Source organism: Zosterops lateralis, assembly GCF_965231275.1.
Source record: "Zosterops lateralis genome assembly, chromosome: 19".
Lineage (NCBI taxonomy): Eukaryota > Metazoa > Chordata > Aves > Passeriformes > Zosteropidae > Zosterops > Zosterops lateralis.
In genome coordinates this window covers 7,172,784-7,191,388 of record NC_139779.1, presented here as the reverse complement: position 1 = coordinate 7,191,388, position 18,605 = coordinate 7,172,784, and the positions used below count along the sequence as shown (strand labels likewise).

At 46.2% G+C, this 18,605-nt stretch overlaps 1 protein-coding gene across 1 annotated transcript in view; it reads left to right on the top strand.

Annotated features, from left to right (window-relative positions):
• Positions 1–18,605, top strand: part of COL26A1 (collagen type XXVI alpha 1 chain) — a gene marked incomplete at its 5' end in the record, with an annotated part of 166,880 nt that overhangs the window by 17,724 nt on the left and 130,551 nt on the right. The window contains 2 exons of the mRNA XM_083875171.1: positions 6,531–6,653; positions 17,340–17,443. Coding sequence (XP_083731297.1) covers positions 6,531–6,653; positions 17,340–17,443 — 227 coding nt within the window. The remainder of the gene's footprint in view (positions 1–6,530; positions 6,654–17,339; positions 17,444–18,605) is intronic.

Sequence of the window (18,605 nt, the reverse complement as noted above, 5' to 3'; positions counted from 1 at the left end):
AACTGAATTAGCTGGTAAACTTGATCCTGATGAGAGTCAAAACACATTCAGGGACGTGTGTATTTGTGAATAAGAAAGGAATAATGTAGTTTTATAGAGCTGGATGGTTGAGGAAGAGATACCCCAGAGAGCCTGGCAACCTTTGAATCTGGATTTCTTGGCATGTAGGGGGCAACTTCTGCTCCTGACCTCAAGGGAATATATAAATAACTAACTCCTCCTAGTGCTGGGCTCCAGCACACAGTGTATGGATTGCTGTTCTGGCAGAGCAAATGGGATGCTGTACTATTTACACAGAGAAAAGGGCACAGTTTGCTTTCATTGAGTCAGAACAGCAACTTTTTCCCAGTGAAAGTCAGTGACCTTCTGATTTTATTGAAATTCCTCTCTAGGATTGCAGGGAAATTGATAGCTCCAGTGAAAAATGTTATGAGGAAACTTGGGGAAATCTACCTAGCTATCAAAACACTCCTACTGTTTTCTGTGCTCTAAATGTTGATCTCTGCTAAGTATAACATACAGTGTGTTATCCTTATGGAAACAAAAAGATAATTCAGTGCAGTTGTTTACACAGGACAAAGCTTTAGGGCAAATCACAAGCATCAGAAATGCCAACCTTACTGAGAGACTTCTGTGATATTTATTGAGAGTGAGGAGGGTCAGTTTGTGCCCAAACACATGGAACAGGTGCTGATGAAACTATCCTGCATATTAAGTGTTGTCCTACTCCCAGAGAGAATTCTCTTCCTTCTGGCTTGTCCAGTTAACTCTCTACCAAACCCACACCAAATCTCCATTTTACTCAGCTCTACAGCAACACAAATGGCTTTGTGCAGAGCCCAGCTGGGAGGATTGTTTCTGCTGGAAGCAGTTTTGAGCTGGTGAGAGTGTGGTGTACTCAGAGGCCATGGATTTTGGGAGCTGGAGCCGTGTCCTTCAGTCCAGTGAGAGCATCAGCCCGCAGGTCTGTGTGGGAGCTGGTGCCTTCTGTAGGTCTGTCCCTGGCAGGGCACTGGATCTGTGTGTGGTGCTGAACTGTCACCCTCTGAAAGAGGTGATTAGGCAGGAATGCAGCCACTTTCATTTGTGAGCTGCACAATCCTGATTCACCGAGACCTGATCAGTTCAGCCCGGTGGTTCTGACACTGCTCACTTTGTGATCCCTTCTCCAGTGAAAAGGAGCCAGCTAACAGTGGCTTTTCTCTTGTGAACCACCTGGAACCTCCTGCAGGGACCCCCAGGATGCAGAGGAGCTTGGAAGAAGAAAAGTGAGCAGTTTGGACTGGGAAAGAAGCAAACACTGCTTTTGGGGATGGCTCTGTGTGTTGTGGTGTGAGTGTTCCTCAGTGTTCATGGGGGATGGATGGATGGATGGATGGATGGATATCCCTTATGCATCCCCATGGGCTTAGGGAACAGTACTGTGCAAATCCCAGTGGTGAGAAGGGAGGGAAGATGAAGTTCCCTGTCAGTGTCTTCCCATCCATGAAATGATTGCTCTAACTATGCCATCCAGGAATTAAGCTTTGATATGTGAGTGTGTGGCTCTTCTGGAACCTACAGTATTTTAGCTTGGTTGTGTATTACCTTACACATCTCTATCCTCTGCAGTCCCTTTTCTCTCTCACTGTTGGGTGTAAAAACATCCAGAATCTCCAGGGGTGAGTCCAAATAAGCTTCTGCTGAGGGGTGCAGGAGGTTCAGAAAGTCAGTGAGGTGCAGGTGTGGCTTTGTCTCTGGTGTCTGCCTACAGAAGCAAACTGTACCTCCAGCTCTTTGTGTAAGCCTGGATGCCCTGTGGGATCCTCTCAGGCTGTTCCCCATGTGCTCTGGAAGGTGAGGATTTCTTGTCCCTCAGCGTCCTGAAGCCATCACTGCTTTTGCTGAGTCGGCAGAGAGCAGGCACCTCTCAGCATCTGCTGAAGGAGGAGGTCTCTTTAAGCTCCAAGCAGGAGTTTGCAGAGTATCTCCAAATGGAAGCAAACTATTGATTTTGTTGTTCCATTTAGCCTGAAGGGTCCACAGTAACATTCCTGAACCTACACTGTGAGTATGATTAGATATCTGCTGGCATCAACAGCCCTATTCCCTCTGGAAAAACACGTTGTCAGCTGCGATCAAGACGTGAGATCTCAGTCTGTAGCCCTAGAAGGAATCTGTCTAAATCAGCTTGCTGGCCATGATCTACAGATCCTCTGTTGTCTGTGAAGGTCTTCCAAGAATTAAATAGGGTGTGAGAGGAGGGGATGTTTCTTTGGAAACAGCTGGAGGAAATGGACCAAGTGAAACTTCTCTCTCTGAGCAAGGACCAGTTCCATGGGATGCTGCAGAACATCATGCTAAATATGCTGGTGATGAGCATTCGTGAGATGCTGAAGGAGCTGCTGGTTGGATAATTTTGTTTGCTTGGTTGGAATATTCTTTTTGAATAAGCAGCAGTATATTCCCTGCCATCCTGGATGCATGCCAGTAAAAGTCCTAAACCTTCCTTCCTACCATCTGTATATAATATAAAGGGTCATTTATAATCTCTGTAAGCCACGATGGGGCCTTTCGTCACATTGTCTGAAGCCTGCTTGCATTCTGGAGGCTGTTCTTGCTGACTTTTGGCTTGCAAAGAGAAGTCTTGGAATGGTTTTGTTTGTCTGTCTTCTTGCTGTTGTAATCACTGTGCTATTTTATCTGCAGTGAGTTCCAAGCTGTATGTCCTAATGCATCCTTGACCAGCTGTGTTCCTGTTTTTGTCTCACCTGCCTGTGTGCCACAGTAAAAAACCCTGAAAGTTGTATTTGGAGGAAAATGATGCTATTTTCGGGAAGCCAAGAGTGTGATGTACCTTTCACTCCTGGCTGTGGGTACCTTTATAATCAAACTCTCTCTTCTGTTGGTAAAGAGAGAAGTTGGAGAAATCTGTGTTCACATTTGATTAGCTGAGTATCTTTGGGATTTGCCTTTTTTTTTAAATGCCCCCACTGGTGTTTCTGCTTTAGAGATGAGGTGATAAGCATGGTAATTTATCACTGTCAGTGCTCTCTGTGTGCTCCTGCTCAGGAAGGTGAAAGGTTGCCCCTGGATTTGAGTGAAGGATCTGTTAACCCTGCCATGAGCTGTCAGTCTTGTTCAGCCTGGCAATGCATGGAGAGCCTCAGGGAAGCTTCTCACTTCCCCTAGTGATTTTATAACAGGTCCCTGAGCAGGTCATGGGAAGAAATGAACCTGGGAAGGTGTTGGGTTTGTCCCCACCCCAATGTGCTGTAGAATGGGAACAGCCTTTATCTTCAGCTCTGCCCAAGCCACTGTCTTGAAGTGGTAACAAGTTCTGTTCAGCATCTCTCTCTTCCATGAAAGGCTGTTCCCAGGCAGAAATTACAACCTGATTGCCAAATTCCTTGGACTTGCAAGGAATTGTGTCTACCTGCTCTACTTGGTCCTTAGAATAAGCTTTTAAAGTGTGAGACCTCTGAGATAACAGCAATTTGGGGCTTGTTTGGAAAGAAAATCTATGCATTGCAGCAGCACCCACTGAATAGAAGCCCTGGCAGATTCAGCCTTGTGTGTAGCTTAGAATACTCAACCTTTCTTGCAGTTTTTGGGGTAGGCAGCCTGCACAGTGCCACCTCCAGAGACACACATGAAGTGTCAGACTCCCAAACGGGTTGAAAATAGTCCTTGAAGGAGCAAGATGACATTACATTTGTGTCTATGCAAGGGGAGTCTGAAGAGGGTAATGATTAGTTTCCACCTCTGCTTAGGAGTTGCAATTTTGAGCTGCCATTGTCCATTAACAAGAGCAGATTGGCTGCCAGATTCCCTCTGGCAGTTCCAGAGTTTGCCTCTATCACCTGCCTTTCTCTTCTGGGGTGTATGGTGGTGTTTTTCTTCACTCACCTCATTTCTCTTCAAGAACATGAAGCTGTCTAATTTCAGCATCAGATATGAATGTTTTTTTTCAGAGTGCAGTTGATTTTTTTTTCCCATCTGACACACAAGTACCTTGTGTGTTCCCAGGAAAGTGGGATGAGCTGTCTCCTAAGCCCAGCAAAATCAATATAAGTGTGAAATGATCAGTGTAGGATAACCCATGTACCCTGTAAGCAGCATTTCTTCCCAGCTGACTCTGGGAGAAGGCCAGAAGGACACACATAACAGTTAAAGCATAACAGGTATAATTAAATATTTATTGGAATTTCGTTGACAAGCCAGAGAAAATTATGTTAATGTGAAGGGAGGCACTCAATTCCTTGATAATTATACTCTGATTTAAAATGTCCAGTAACTGTTCTGAATTTGTTTCCAGTATTTATGCCCCTTCATGCTCTGTTACATGTTGCTAGTGTAGATATACTGCTGCTTCCTTCCTCTCTTGCTCTGGGAGCAGTTCCTTCACTCCACATCTTAATGAGAAGTTTTGATTATCATGATTCAGGACACTTTATTCTGCTGTTGTGCCAGCAGGTTCTGTGCATGTGCAGGTTGTTTTACCTGACATGAAATGCTTTTGCTCTGAGGCTCATGCACAACTGCTGCCCTTCCTATGGCTGGAAGCACTGGGCTGAAAACATGTTCAGGGTAAATAATGCAGGGCTGTGATTTTCCCAACCCCTCTCATTCTCACCCTTGCTCCTGGCTGCTTTTCCTTCTGTGCTCAACTGGCTGTTCCCATGGCATGAGGAGATATTACCCCTGTCTGAACAAACCTCATGGCTAAAGCTTGGAGAGACCAAAGGGCTGATTGCACCAAGTGTGCGGGTGAAATGTAAAAGAAAGCTTCACTTTGAATCATCACATTTTCAGCCTTTAGCTCCTGTTGTTTCTCCTGGTTCTGCTCCCTAAACTTTGTGTGGAAGTTCTGTTGAGCCCATTAAAGGATGTGATCTGAAGCTTCAATATCTTTTCCCCCCTTGTTTTGATGCTGCAGATGTCAGTAGAGACATTTGGGCACTCGAGTGCCCCATCCCTATTTTTACACCACAGATTCCTGATAAATCTGAGATCAGTGGCTCTGTAAGACCTTCCTGCCCACCTGGGCTCCCCTTGGGTGTGCCCAGAGCCCACACTCCCTGATGAGGAGTCACAGGGGGTTTCTGGTGAGCAGGAGCAGCCTCTCAGGGAAAGCTGCATGGCTGAGCCCTGTCACTGCTGCTGGGCTGGTGGCACTGGGCACAGGGCCAGCCCTCCCTGGGTGTCCCAGCCTTCCCGGCCGGCTGTAGCCCAAGGGTCAGTGAGCAGCCCGCTGGCCCCATGTGGTCCTGGCATGTGTGCCTCCTATTCATGGAAATGGGAGCTATCCAGAGAGCAGGGATTCCTGTGGAGATGGGAGGGGAGTGCAAAAACAGGGAAAGAGCAACAAATGCTGTAAATGGCATGTTCTGGGGAAAACAAACTGATGTAGAGGAGGTGGTTTAGGGAAGGAGAAGGGAATGTGCAGGTGGATTTCTAATTTGATTTTTGCTGTGCAAGGTTGGGGAGTTGTTGTGCTTGAAGGAATCAGCTCTATTGAGGGCTCTTGCCTTAAGATAGATGATGAACCAGGACTCTGGCTCTGGTTCAGCAGGGAGTGCTTACACAGGCACTGGCTGTGTATTGGAGCGTAGGCTGGTGCCTCCATGCCCCACAGTGACCCCAGTTCTGATCCCCAGTCAGTAGGAAAGTGATTTTCAAACCTGTTAACTACACTGATGTACAAAAGCATCACAAAACATTCCACACCGAAATATTCACAAAAATGTGAACCAGTATTTGGTAAAGATGAGCAATGCTTGCAGGGGAGAAATGAAAGTATCCTTTTTTGTACCCCCTCAAGCATGTCACTGGAACCTAATTTTTTTTCTTTTTTTTCCCAGAGAAGGTCCCTGAAGAGTCTGTAGGTCTGAAATCCCTGTGCTGACACTGCAGTTCCTTCTGTCTCATACACCTTGCAGTGAGGGGTCTGTCTCTCTTGAGACAGTGTGAGACACTCATCGCTCCCTCCCCTGCATTTTCCCTTGCCCATTTTTAGGCAGTACCCTCAGCTGGACAACAACAGGACTTGTTCAGCACCCAGCTTGTTTGAGCTCTGCTGACAGAGAACTCCACCACACCAAAAAGCAGAATTTTCCAACTCTGCTGTTGTTCAGAGTGGTGGGAGGCTGGAGAATGATACTATAACAAGCAGGATGGAATTAAGACCAGTACAATGGGAGCTGACTATCAGGAAATTTGGAACACTTCTTTCTTTTTTTCTCAAGTCCTATTGTCTCTGATAAGTCACAGAACTAAATTATGCACTGTAAAACTCTGGCCTCTGACAACTAGAGAAAGAGACATTACTGGATCTGTGGTTCAGGTTGGCAGGAGCTGGGAATCTTTCTGCAGCTGTTGGAAGGAGAGGGTGGGGTGAGAAGTGAAGACTGCAAGTCAGCCTGGCTATGGGTGGCAGAAACAATTCCCCCACCCCCAGATTCTTGGTCTGTTTTTCCTGCAGCCTGGTGTGTGTTGGTTCACTGGTTGTCTCACTGGGGCTCACTAACCTGTGTCCCTTCTCTCTGCAGGCACTGGTGTCACTACACGGTCACAAGGACAGTCTCCTGCCAGGTGCAGAATGGCTCAGAAACGGTGATCCAGAGAGTTTATCAGAGCTGCCGGTGGCCAGGACCTTGTGCCAACTTAGTGAGGTAAAAATCTTCATGTCTCACATTGCTCAAATCTTCCCTTTGGCTCTTTTCCCCTTCCCCTTTGGCTGGCTGGCTGGTGGGTGCTGCAGAGAGGACTGAGCTCAGAGGGTCAGGTGGGATGTCCTGCCTTGGGCTGCAGTGACTGAGGGATGCCACTGCTGATAACTGCAGGGTACTCCCAGGTGAAGGTAAGTGTAGCATTGTTTCCAATTTTAGGAGCTCTCTAAACACAGACAGGGTCTGATTTAGAAAGGAGACATTGTTTATTCTGTGCAAGGTGGAGGTTCCCACAAATCAAGCACACTGAGGGGTAAAATATTGCACCTTTTATCCAGGAAAGTTTACATGAACCCACCTGTCTAATACATTCTCCACCTACCTAATGCCTCTTTATTTGGGTGATATAATCTTACACAAGATGCTTGAAACATAAAGTTTTGCGGTTTTTTTCATTAAGCAACTTCTGTTATAGAAGTTATGTGACAACATCAGCTACATTTACAAAATGGAAGAAAATCCAGCCTGGGGACAGATAATTCAATTTAAAGACATCGGTATTAGGTCAAGGTCTGTGAAACAGTTTAGCTAAGGCTGTAGTGCCAATTTGTACTTCTCCACACAGGAGGCTGCTGCTGGTCAGGCATGAAAGCAGATAAATGTTCAGTGTGACTGGACAGGGTGAGCAGGGATGCTGCAGCAATGGTTCTGTGTGACTTGTTGGTATCAAGTCCCCATACTCAGGACTATAGTGGTGATATTGATCACATACACTGGAAAGACGTGATCAAATCCCTTATAGGCAATGAGGGACAAAGGTAATGTGCTCTGTGTCTTTCAGAGTGGAATTTCTTTAGACTTCCTGGATTTCAGTACCCTTTAAAGTCATGTCAAAACAGAATGTCCTCTCCTCAGACAAGAAACAAGCTTAAGAAAAGCTACAGTGTCAAAAACTTGCCCTGAGCCTGCCTTGCCTTTGGATCATTTATAGTCTTGGAACCTACATGTAAGAAGGAAAAAAAAAAGTGTGAAATAGCTGTCCCCAGCTACCACCTTTCAGTAAAATGGCTTTGCATTGTTGTGCTTTGCCTTCTCTGAAAGGCATTCTCAGAGCAGAATAGTGTTACACACCCATCTGGGAATTGGGGCAAAAAGCCATTGTGCTCTAAATTTGCACCTAGCTTCTAAAACAATTTCCCAAGTAGACAAGCCATAACTTAGCTCATAGAGCTCAGTCATTTTATTGTTATTGTTACCAATTCACCCCCAGGGCACTGGTTGAGGTCCTCCTGTAGTTGATAACCTGGCCAGAAGGTGACTGCAGGCTGAGACCCACCTCCCCGTTCTTGTGACACTTCATCTAGAATTCACTTCTTGCATGGGGCTGTTCCCATTGTCAGTTCTCCAGTTTCCACTTGGCCAGTGGTCAGTCTGTTTTTTCACTTGTAATATATCTGCTTTGGTGTCTCTTTGGTCTTTATACAAGGCTGTAGTTGAAACACTTCATATTTTACACTGTCATGGCCAGACTTCTGTTGAAGCTTTTTAATTTCCCAGGCTTTTTAGGCACAAAATTCTCATTAGAAACTTGTGAGCTTTCACCTTGTCTCCTAAACTTGCAAAAAATCTTATTTTTTGTTGTTAACACAACTGGAATTTCATAAGAACCAAGCATTTGATCATGTTATTAGTAAAAATTCTTTTTGCAGGCCCCTGCAGTTGATTGATGCCATTGATTCTTACATTAACCCAGAGACTTTAGGGGTAGTATGTGCTGTTGTGACACTGTTCATGGAACATTTTCAGTTTCAAATGTAGTTTGGTTTGTTTGTCTGATGAGTCCAATTGTTTGGAGACAATGCAGAACAGCAGCAGACATCTCAATTTTTCTTTCTGTGTGAAAATATCACGGAAAGAAGCTGGAGTTATTAAATATTCAAGATCTCAGCTGGTGAAAGCTCAGCTAACAGGAGCTGCATTTTTAGAAAATGATCACTATGGAGAAACCTTCCAGAAGAGATGGGAGGACATCAATGCTCTGTTCCCTTTGGGTTGGGAGGAAATGCAGGACAAGAGGATGGAACCCTTCCAGGGAAATGCCTGTAATGTCTGTCCTCTAGCCACACATTGCATGACATTCTTACATAAAGTAAAGGAAGACCCTGCACCTCTTTCCCAAAGACCACTCAGAAAGCTGCTGACAAAAAGCTGGAACTCATCCACTTATCATCAGAGGTAAAACAGGTCCTTGATAATTTCCCCTACTGCCACTGGCTGAAAGGGAGAGCCCCAAGAAAGGGTAACAACAATGGTGGATCCTCTGAGATCCTGAGACTTGAATGGGCTGTTGGATAAGTTATCCCCAGCCAAAACATTTTTTTAAGTGGTTGTTTGTTTTCAGCAATGCACCTGACTTTGATAAGAGAATGAAGAAAAGCTGCTGAAAATGAAGGATCTTGTGATGTGTGACTGCTCTGGACAATGTTTGGTACCCCAGGCCAGGCTGAGGTGTTGTTTTCTGAGCACACAGCAGCCCAGTAATATTCTGTTGCCAGCCCTTAGGGATGCTTGAAGTGGCTTTCTTTATACTTGGAGTATAAACTTCAAGCTGAAGTTCTCACCAAAATGAGTATTGCCTTTTTAGAAAACACCATTCTCTCTCCTAACTCAGGTAAAGCCCATCTATTGTTTTCAGATGAAAACTCCTTGTGGATAAAGGATAGAAATAAGAAAAACAGTTCCCAAAGTCACAAGGCAGTGTGATGCCTTTCCTGTTAAGAAACTGGCTTTGAAGGGGCTTGTAACTGTTCATCAGCCACGAAGCTCAACAACTGCCTTTGACAGATCTCTGAAAATCCCTGCAGAAGATGAACAGAGCACAAAACTCAGCTTGTATCTGTTTCCTCCTTACCTGGTCTGTACCAGCCTCTGTTTGGAATTTCTGCAAGTCTAACTGCAAGGTCAGGCTTGTTCCAGGTCTGGTCATGGCTAAAAATGTTCTTGCTCTCTATCTCCCTGTGATTGTTGAGGTAATATAAATATGTCTGCTTTTCTTTTGCTAAAAAAGTAAATTTAAATTGTCTTTTTTGCCTTCTCCTATTCGCCTCTAGGGAGATTTGTGGTGCCTGAGCTTGAATTGAAGGGCACAGTGTGTTCTGTGTGACTGTAAGCAATGCAAAATGTCAGTAAGCCATTGGCACTGTTTTGGCTTTTTAGTGTTTGTCCCAGCTGTGATTTGAAACAAACTGTTTTCATCTCCTTGTTTACAGGGAGTCAGCCATATCTGGGAGAGCTTTTCATTCTGCCAGCACCCGTTATCAGGCTGCTCACTAGCAAGAGGGACGTCAGCCAAGGAAAAAGGCATCTCTCAGAGTGGTGGTGACAGCTGAGAGGGGCTCTCTGCTGCAGAGACTCCGCTCACGAGCAGACAGCGGCGGGGCCAGATGAGGATTTAATCCCTTTCCTGTCTCCCATTCATTCGTGTTGGGTTTCTTTCCCTCACTGCACAAACTACAGCTCGGGGTCAAGCCTTTGGCAGAGGAGGATCTGTGAGATCCCAGCCTTGCAGCCCTGGCTGTGAGATGTCCTCACTGTCCATTCACTTGCTCCTGGGAAGCTGCAGCAGAGCTGCTTTAGCAGGAGTGTTGTCATCATGGCTGGGATGAGCTGCTCTGTTCTTGCCCTCCACCCCAGGCTCTTGATTTAGCTTGGGTGCTGAATTGCTGTGGAGCAGCCTTGGCTGGAGGATTTCCCTCAGCAGATCTGTTGTTGAACTCTCTCCATTTGTGCAGTGAAGGCTTTGTCTCCTGTGTGCCACAGGCTGTGCCTCTGCTGTGTCACTCTGGGGTGCACGGGCAGCCTGGCTGAAACTCCTGGGTAGCTTCAAACTCATGTGCCATTTGTCTGTCTGAATAAATCCCTATCTTGGGGTTTCAATGGCAACATAATCTCTGGTTCTCTACTGCCTGGATGGTTGTCTCCAGCTCCCAGTAAACCCAGGCATGCAAATTGTAACCCTTCTCCTCAGCAATTCTTTTGCTACAGCAGCTGCAGGGTGATGCCCAGTCCTGCCCTGCTTGGGACACTGCACTCCTCAAGGCTCACTGAGAAGGGTGATCTTGAAGTCCAGGCAAGGATTTGAGACGTCCATTCAGTTGCTGGAGCTTTTGTGAGCTCCTGTGCCTTCAGACCAGCAATGATGCCTCACCTATAAGATGAGAACAGTGCTGCTTTGGTCTTACTATGTTTTATGACACAATAGGGCATCTTGTTGCTATACTCTAGTTGGCCAAAATCGGCCTACTTTTGATTAGAATATTTGTGTATGATGGTTGTGGTCAGTAAAGTGGTGTCGTGGATGGGGTGAATGGCCTTGGCAGATCATGTGCTGTTACAGCCTTCAGAAGACAAACACTTTCTGCTTCAAACAGTTGTTGCTGTCAAAATCCCCATCTCATCTCTGGAAAATCCCCCTTTTCACCCCTGGAAATGTTCTTCCTTTGTGGTGGGATATTCCAGCTCTTCTACTTCTTCCATCCTTGAAAATGAATGTTCCTAGCAAGACTGTGTGAGTTTTTATCCTGCTATGCTTTGCTGTACTCCATGGTCACAGAGCTATCTCACTTTAGCTTTTGAGTCTCCTGTCTCTGCAGCATTTTCTGTCTTCAGGGATTTTGAAGATTTTCCAGGAAATCCACAGGGATGGGTTTACCTGCTCTCTTACTTTGAGAAGAGTCACCGAAACTCCAAACATTAAATTATTCATTTTTTGTCTTTAAACCTCCCTTTAAACATGGGAGAAATGGAAGAAAGAGCATTCTTGCAACACAGCAAATCTGGGCTGTTATGCCCTTTCCAGCTACCTGTTGCTGCTTGTTTTTTTTACTTCAGTATTGTAGCTGGTTTGGCTTATCACAAATGCTCTGTGCATTTAATGTAAGCAGGCTACACATCTTGCATGGATCATTTTTGTTTGGTGTTTTTGAATGCTGGGTTTTCTTCTGTCTCTCTCTCTTTTTTTTTTTTTTGTTCTTTTCATTTAAATTGAACACATTACTGCTCCCGGAGGGATTTTACAAGCTAGTTTGTAGAATAACAAAGAAGGAATTCTGCAGGCTCATCCAATTTGGTCTTCTGTGCTTTTGAAAACTCTGTTGCTACAGGGTCAGTAGGAGAAGTTAGGGATCTGTCACCCAGGAGATTGGCCTGTAGATGATGTTTCCCCTCAGTTTCAGAACTAGTAATGCCACAGGGAAATCCTCTCTTTCTTGCTTTCCAGTCAATTGAATAATAAATCCCAGAGCTTATTCCAGTGCATTAGGATTGCTATTTGAAGTCCTGTTACACATAAACTCTTTTATGTGTTTAATTCCCTTACAACTCCACATCTTGGAGAGAAATGTGCTTGGAAAAAGGCATCTGCTCTCCGAAGCACACATGAGGTATAAATGCAGGATGAGGAGTGCTCCTACAAACAGGACAGGCAGAGGCTCTGAGGGTGTAGGATTAGAGCTGCAGCGCAAAGGGGCATTCTCAGCTTTGAACAATGGCTGTGTGCTGCTGCCTGGGCACAGGTGGAGGCTCACCTGTTCCAGGGGTTGTGCTCAGGCTGCTGATTGAGGCCTTTTGATCTTGCCCAGGCATTCTCTGAGCACTCCTCCTTCCTGCTGCAGTGCTGCTCTGCAAAAGCACTGACATCTGATTGTTAATAAAGACAGGAGCTGATGATTACCCTGTGGCGGCATAGAAACATCTGTCTCTGTGTCCTTGGCCTTTTTTCTTGGGGCTGAGAGACTATCAGATATTGCTGTGGACAGCAGGGCATGGCAGGTAGAGAACTTTGTCTCCTGGGTTTAGTCTTTTGCTAAGTTGTTTGAACCAGACTTGTTCAGAGCTAATCAGATTCTTCTTCCTCCCCATTGGCAAAGGCAGAAGACACAATGAGCCCCAACACTCCTGCAGCTGCAGGTTGGTTGTGGTGGGTTTTTTTTGGGTTTTTTTTTTTTTTAAATCTGGTGTATGCAGGAGCACATTTGAAACTCCTCTGGTTACATTGTTCCCTGGGGAACTCCTGTGTTTGTGGTAGGGAAGCTGGAAGAGCTGCAGGAAACAAGAGCACAGCTATGGTTCACAGTGATGGTCTCTGCCATGCCATGAGTGCAAATGTGATGGCAAAGCTGCTTCCTGTCCCTGCATCAGCTGTGGCACTGGTTTGAGGTGAACTTGTCTTGTTTGTGTCACACAGAGGAGCTGCCTGGTGTCATCAGTGTCTGGCAGGCTTTGAGAGGATGGTTATGATGGTCTGTGTGGGTGTGGTGCTGTTGGGAACCAAATATATATTTGGTAGTTTCTCTGAGCTCTTAAACTCCCTTCTTTCCAAGTGCTTTGAGATGTGGTTACTTAACCTGATGGATTTGAAATCTGATTTCAGTACTCTGATTTTCTGTGGGGAGCTGTAGGGTTCTGGCATGTCTGTAAATCAGGGCATTGGTACCAAGAGTTGGGAGAACTGCCACAAGCTTTGTTCTGAATGCCTTTTGATGCACTTGTTGTAATGAAGACAAGGGTCCCTGGAAGACCCTCAGTGGCAGTTCTGTGTATGAGGGTTGAGACCTGACTTCAGTGCCATGAGAGAAGTAGGCAAAACACACCTTGGATTCCTTGGTTTCTGGACTCTTTGCCAGTCAAAAAAGCAGGTTCATTCATCCTGTGATCCTGAAACCCATCAGTAAGTGATGGTGAAACTTTCAACCTGAGGCTTGAATAAAAATGAACAGAAGCCTCTGAGGTTCACTGGGGTCTCCTTGGGCACAAACTGCAATGGCTGAATGAATCAGAGTAACAAAACCTTCTCTTGTGATGTGGAAATGAGTTTCACGCCTTCCCTCTCATGTGGTCTTTGAGCACAAACAGCTTTGTTTGTGAGTGTCAGAGGGCAGGGGAAATCCAGAGAGGGTGAAGGTATTTCCTGTGTGTGACAGCCTGTCCTGCTTGGGTCAAGGCAGAGATCACCCTGTTTCTTTTGACCTGATTTTTGAGGCTTTGATCCGGGAATGTGACACTTTTCCCTTTTCTTGTGTCATATCTGCCTGTTGTGTTCAGTGACACTTCCTTGAAAACAAGGGGGACACATCCTTGCGTGCTGAGGAGTGAGACTTGTTGGCTGCCACCCCTTGGTGTGTCCTGACCTCTCCAGTACTTATAACTTTGTAGCCCTGATGCCTTGGGAAGGCTTGGCCAAAACAGAGACTGGACAGAGCTAGAGAATAAAGTAGATATTTATTGAAAGGCCTTTAAGGTACACCTTGGGCATGACAGGGCCTGACCAGGGCTACACCCAAGGTGGACCCAAAATGGTCACAAAATGGACGACCAGTCACGAGGTCTCACACTTTTATAAGTTTTATTCCATTTGCAGATTGAGATTTGGTTGTCCAATTACAGCTTCAGGCTCTGAGGTCTCATCTTTCTTGTTTCTCCCTTCAGCCACCCTTGTTTGTGCTTTTGGGCCTGAAAGTTGTCCTTGGTCATCAGCAGGAAAAGGATTTGTTTTGCCTCCCTGCTCTGTGAAGAGACCTGACTAACAGTTCATATGAGGCTCAGAACTACACCCCAGCAGCACAAAATCTGAAAACTGAATCAGTTCATCAGTCAGCTCATGCTCCTTCCCCAAAGGAGCTACTACTTCTTTGGCAGTCACTTAGAGCTACAAGCAAGAGATGCTATTTCCCAAGTGATAATTGTATGTGGACAAGCTCGTGTAGCTCATCCTACAGGGATCAGGCAGCTCCAAGGAGCTTCATGTGTTGGCTCTGATTTAGGAGCAACAGTGGCTGTTGAGCTTTCTGGGCTCTTCCCTGGGAGTTGCCCCATTCCCTGGGATATTGTTGTGAAGCCTCAGCAAAATCCCTGGAAATGACTCCTGACTCTTGCAGTAGAGTGGCAGATACTGGTAGTTTGCTTCTCCATGAAGTGCTTGGAGTCCTGCTGGAGGGAGTTGTGTGTGCTGAGCATATCCTTTGGCTCCCTGAGGAACAGAGCAGTGCAAGGTTGTGGCTCCTTCAAACCTCTTCCCCTCTGCTTTGGCAGATTTCTGTGCCAGTGTTTGTGGCTTGAGTGACATTCAATAAAAAGCTTCCCTATTTTGCTACCATTTTTTCTGCCTCTTGTGTTTTCCACACATTTTCATTCAGGGCCTTCTGATCTTTAACAGCTATCTTCTTTCCCTCTCCTTTTTCATATATTTTTTTCATTTCCTTCAGTTGCAACACTACAAGTGTCAGATGGTGGTGATACTTTACTAAAGGTGCTTTCTTTGCTCTCCTCCTGGAAAAACAGTCAGAAATCTGCATGATGTGATGCCACAGGTCACAGCAGAACTTGGTGCCATGTCACAAAATTGAGGAAAAATGATGCTATGAAGAATGGAGCAACTTCAGAACAAATTGGACTTGCAAGCTGGGCCCACTTCAGATTCCTGAGTACAAGGATGCTGAACAGAGCTGCACACTTCTGTCAGGACTCTTCCAGGGAATTCAGGGTGGGTGGTAGACTGTGACAGCTGAGCTCCACGCTTGTCATGCCCTGAAAGGTCCTCCCTCATTTGAGGATTAAACTAGAGCTACTTCCCCAACACAGAACTGCTGCCAAGATTCCAGTCTGGCTCAAGCCACTCTCCACACTTCATAATGAAGTTTGAAAGAGTTTTAACATCTTGGTGTTGGCAGAAACATGGTTTTAAAATCACGGTGTGGTTGGAGACACGCTGGCTCTGGACACTGGTAACAAGGCTGGAGACTTTCATCTGAAGGTCAAATCCAGCTGTGGTGTTAGTGACAAAGTCATGAACTTCTGACTGATGGTTTGGGGCTTACGTGTGGAAACGTGTCCAGAGTCCAAAGCCAGGACTGGGAGTTGGGAGACCTGGGTTCAATTCCTGGCCTTTGCCAGAGCTATTCTGAGAGACCCTCAGCAAGACACTTGAAGTCTTTGTGCCTTAGGTCTCTCTGTGAAAAGGCACTGAGGGTCTACTTAATCACTCCAAGTCCTCAAACTCACACATGACTGGACTCCTGAACACCACTGGATGCAGAAGAGCAAAGAAATAGGTGGGATGAGCTGGCTCTATCCAGCCCATTCCAGAACAGAGCCTGGATCACAGCTGTGGGCATTAGCAATGACTGGTGTGCTTTTTGGCAGCTCCAAATGTGAGGACATCATGTTCTCAGGAGACAGAGCTGCTCTCCTGTCTCTGGGTGAAGCTATTCCCAGGGCAGGCAGCCCCGTGCTCAGGAGGAAGCTTGTGCAGCCCCCCCAATCCAGTGGCTATAGGAGAAGTTAGATTCTGTGTTTGGCAGCTGGCACAAATCATCAGCAAACAGCTTCCTGAGGAATTACCTTCCCAAAGACTCTGCTCACCACGACTGAGCTGCTCCCTTCTTTCCAAGACACACCTGGGTAGCCTCTCCTGGCAAGCCTTTGTTACTGCCCTTAGGGGTGGCTACCAGTCACTGCAGTGCTGTCCTGGGTGTACACCTGCCTCCCCTTGGAGCAGTTTTGGATGACATTCATGCAACCTCCAGCTCTCTTTTCCCCTGTGCCCGGCTGAGCCTAGGGCAGTGCTCTGTCTCCTGCTGGCTCTCAGCAGGAGGAGCCTCTTCCCCAGGGACAGGGTGCTCAGGTTTGTGTCTGCCTGGCTTGGAAAGACAAGCATAAGCTCCAGCCTGCAACACTGTAATCCCAAAGCTTCAGACTCTCCCTGTGTGTGCCAAATTCTTTTGGCTGTTAAATAAGGGTAGGAATTTCGAGGGGAGCTTGTGGAGTACAACTTCTGTGTTTGCTTTTAGCTTCATGAATAGCAGCAGTGACTTGTTTGGCTGTATACTGGGAAAACTCTGAGTTGTCAGCTTTGACGAGCTGCTGTTTTAAAGGAAATGTTGTCACTTATGCAACTGTCTGTTTTGTGTTGACTTCAGAATCACTGGTGCCTTGCACAGCCCTGCTGTGTCTGCAGGCCACCCTGCAGTTCCCAGAGGGGCACAGCAGTGCTTGTGTTGTAATTGTGACCCTGGGGATGCTGTGCTGCTCACAGAGCTCACAAACCTGTCCTGCAGAACCTTGGCTGTGGTCCAGAAGAGTGTGACTCCCCATTTCAGATGGGGAAGAATTGAGGTCAGGTCAGATAGCTGGGAAAAAAGGCTCCATGAAGGTCACTGATGTAATTGTCATGTTGATGTGCTGGTACATCCTGGGTCTGAGTGGTGGGGAAAGGGAAGGTACCCGGGAGATGGGAAACTAATACTGCTGAGTGAGGAAAGGCTATTTCCAGCCTCTGCTCAATGTCACAGAAGTCCACATGAAGGGAGAGTGTGGGAAACAAGTCATCATCTCTGCTTCTTACCTGACTTTGTAGGGGTGAGATCTCCACAAAGCTGCTGGTGGTACCTGCAGGAGGAGAGGTGTAGGGAAGAGCCAGTAGAGCTTGAGGGCTTAAGGAGGAAAAGCAAAGCTGTTGAACCAAATCCACTCTCTAATAAATCCTTGCTGATATTTTGTGTGACTCTTTTTTTCTGTAGCTGGGGTCGGCTGGGTGCTCTGGGATATATCCAGGGGGGAAGATGTGCTATGGATTAGTAGCAACACTGTCCTCGAGCAGGTCCCTGCATTCTGCTGACTCCTTGTTTGTGTTAGTTACAGGACTCTCATCAGGCCCACGTACAAAATGTCCTACAGAACTGTGACCACGCTGGAGTGGAGGTGCTGTCCTGGCTTCACAGGGAGCAACTGTGAGGAGGGTGAGTTCTCTAGCAATGCCTCTGTCCTTATGGAGCAGCTGCCTTGAGCTGGGGTTTGTTCCTTACTATGCCCTACACCCCTTAAACACAGCAACAAATCACCTGTTCCCTTCACTCCCCATTGTTATCTGAGTGTCACACACAAGCTCTGAAAGGTGGCCTTGGAAAACAGATCATTCTGAATGCCTGCAAACAGGCCTGAACAGGAAGGGGGAAAGAAATAAAGAAAAGGGAACCAGGGATGACCTGTTTAGAGATGTGCTCATGCTTGGCATCCCTGTTGTGTTCAGAAAATGTGCTTTCTCCTTTTTGTGTGTTATCTTATCCCTGTCCCTGTTATCACCATCAGTCACTGTGTCCAATAAAAGCTGGTGCCTGGATGGCTCCTTCTGAACGTTTTATGCCTGTAAGATCTGGACATAAATGATGTGTGCCCCCAGAGAGCTTGGAATCAATACCTCTGGTTCCCCTTTCTTCCTGCTCCTTGACTTATTGGTGCAACATTCATATTGCACAGTTCATATGAAAATACAGTTCTCTCCACACAGAGGAAAACACAGGGCTCTTTCCAGAGAAGGAAAAAAATATTTTCCTTTTTCTATCACAATAGGCCATATTTTACATTTTTCTTCCTAACATTTTCTACTTCAACTGTCACTTCTGGGAGTTTGAAACAAGTCCTACTTCTCCACCAAGTTCAGGTTTAGGCATTAAGGCATCTGCTGAACCTGACTTGAGAGTTCACAGCTTATGAATGTGACAGACTAAGCCTGGAGTTTTCTGTTCATTTGCATCAGGTCAACACAGCCTGTCTCTGGCTGCTGAAGGGTCATTAGGGGTGTCCAACATCTCTGAGCCTACTGTTTGTGCTCCTTTTCTTTGTGCTGTGATATCTTAATACCAATCACACAATTCAGGCAAATTCTGACTTAGGAAGTTGTCTCGTTACAGTCCCAAAGAGTGATGGCTGCAGACAGCAGCTGGCTCCAGGCTGCTGAGGGAACAATAGCTGCCCAGAAGCTCCAGAAGAGTCTTACAGAGTGGCAAAGCTACCCAAAGCTGCAATCTGCAGGAGAGAGTTTTACATTTTAATATAAAGCTAAAAGAAGTGAGCCTGAGAGAGAAGCTGCTGTGTGCAGCTTGAGTTTTTACCTGTCCCTGC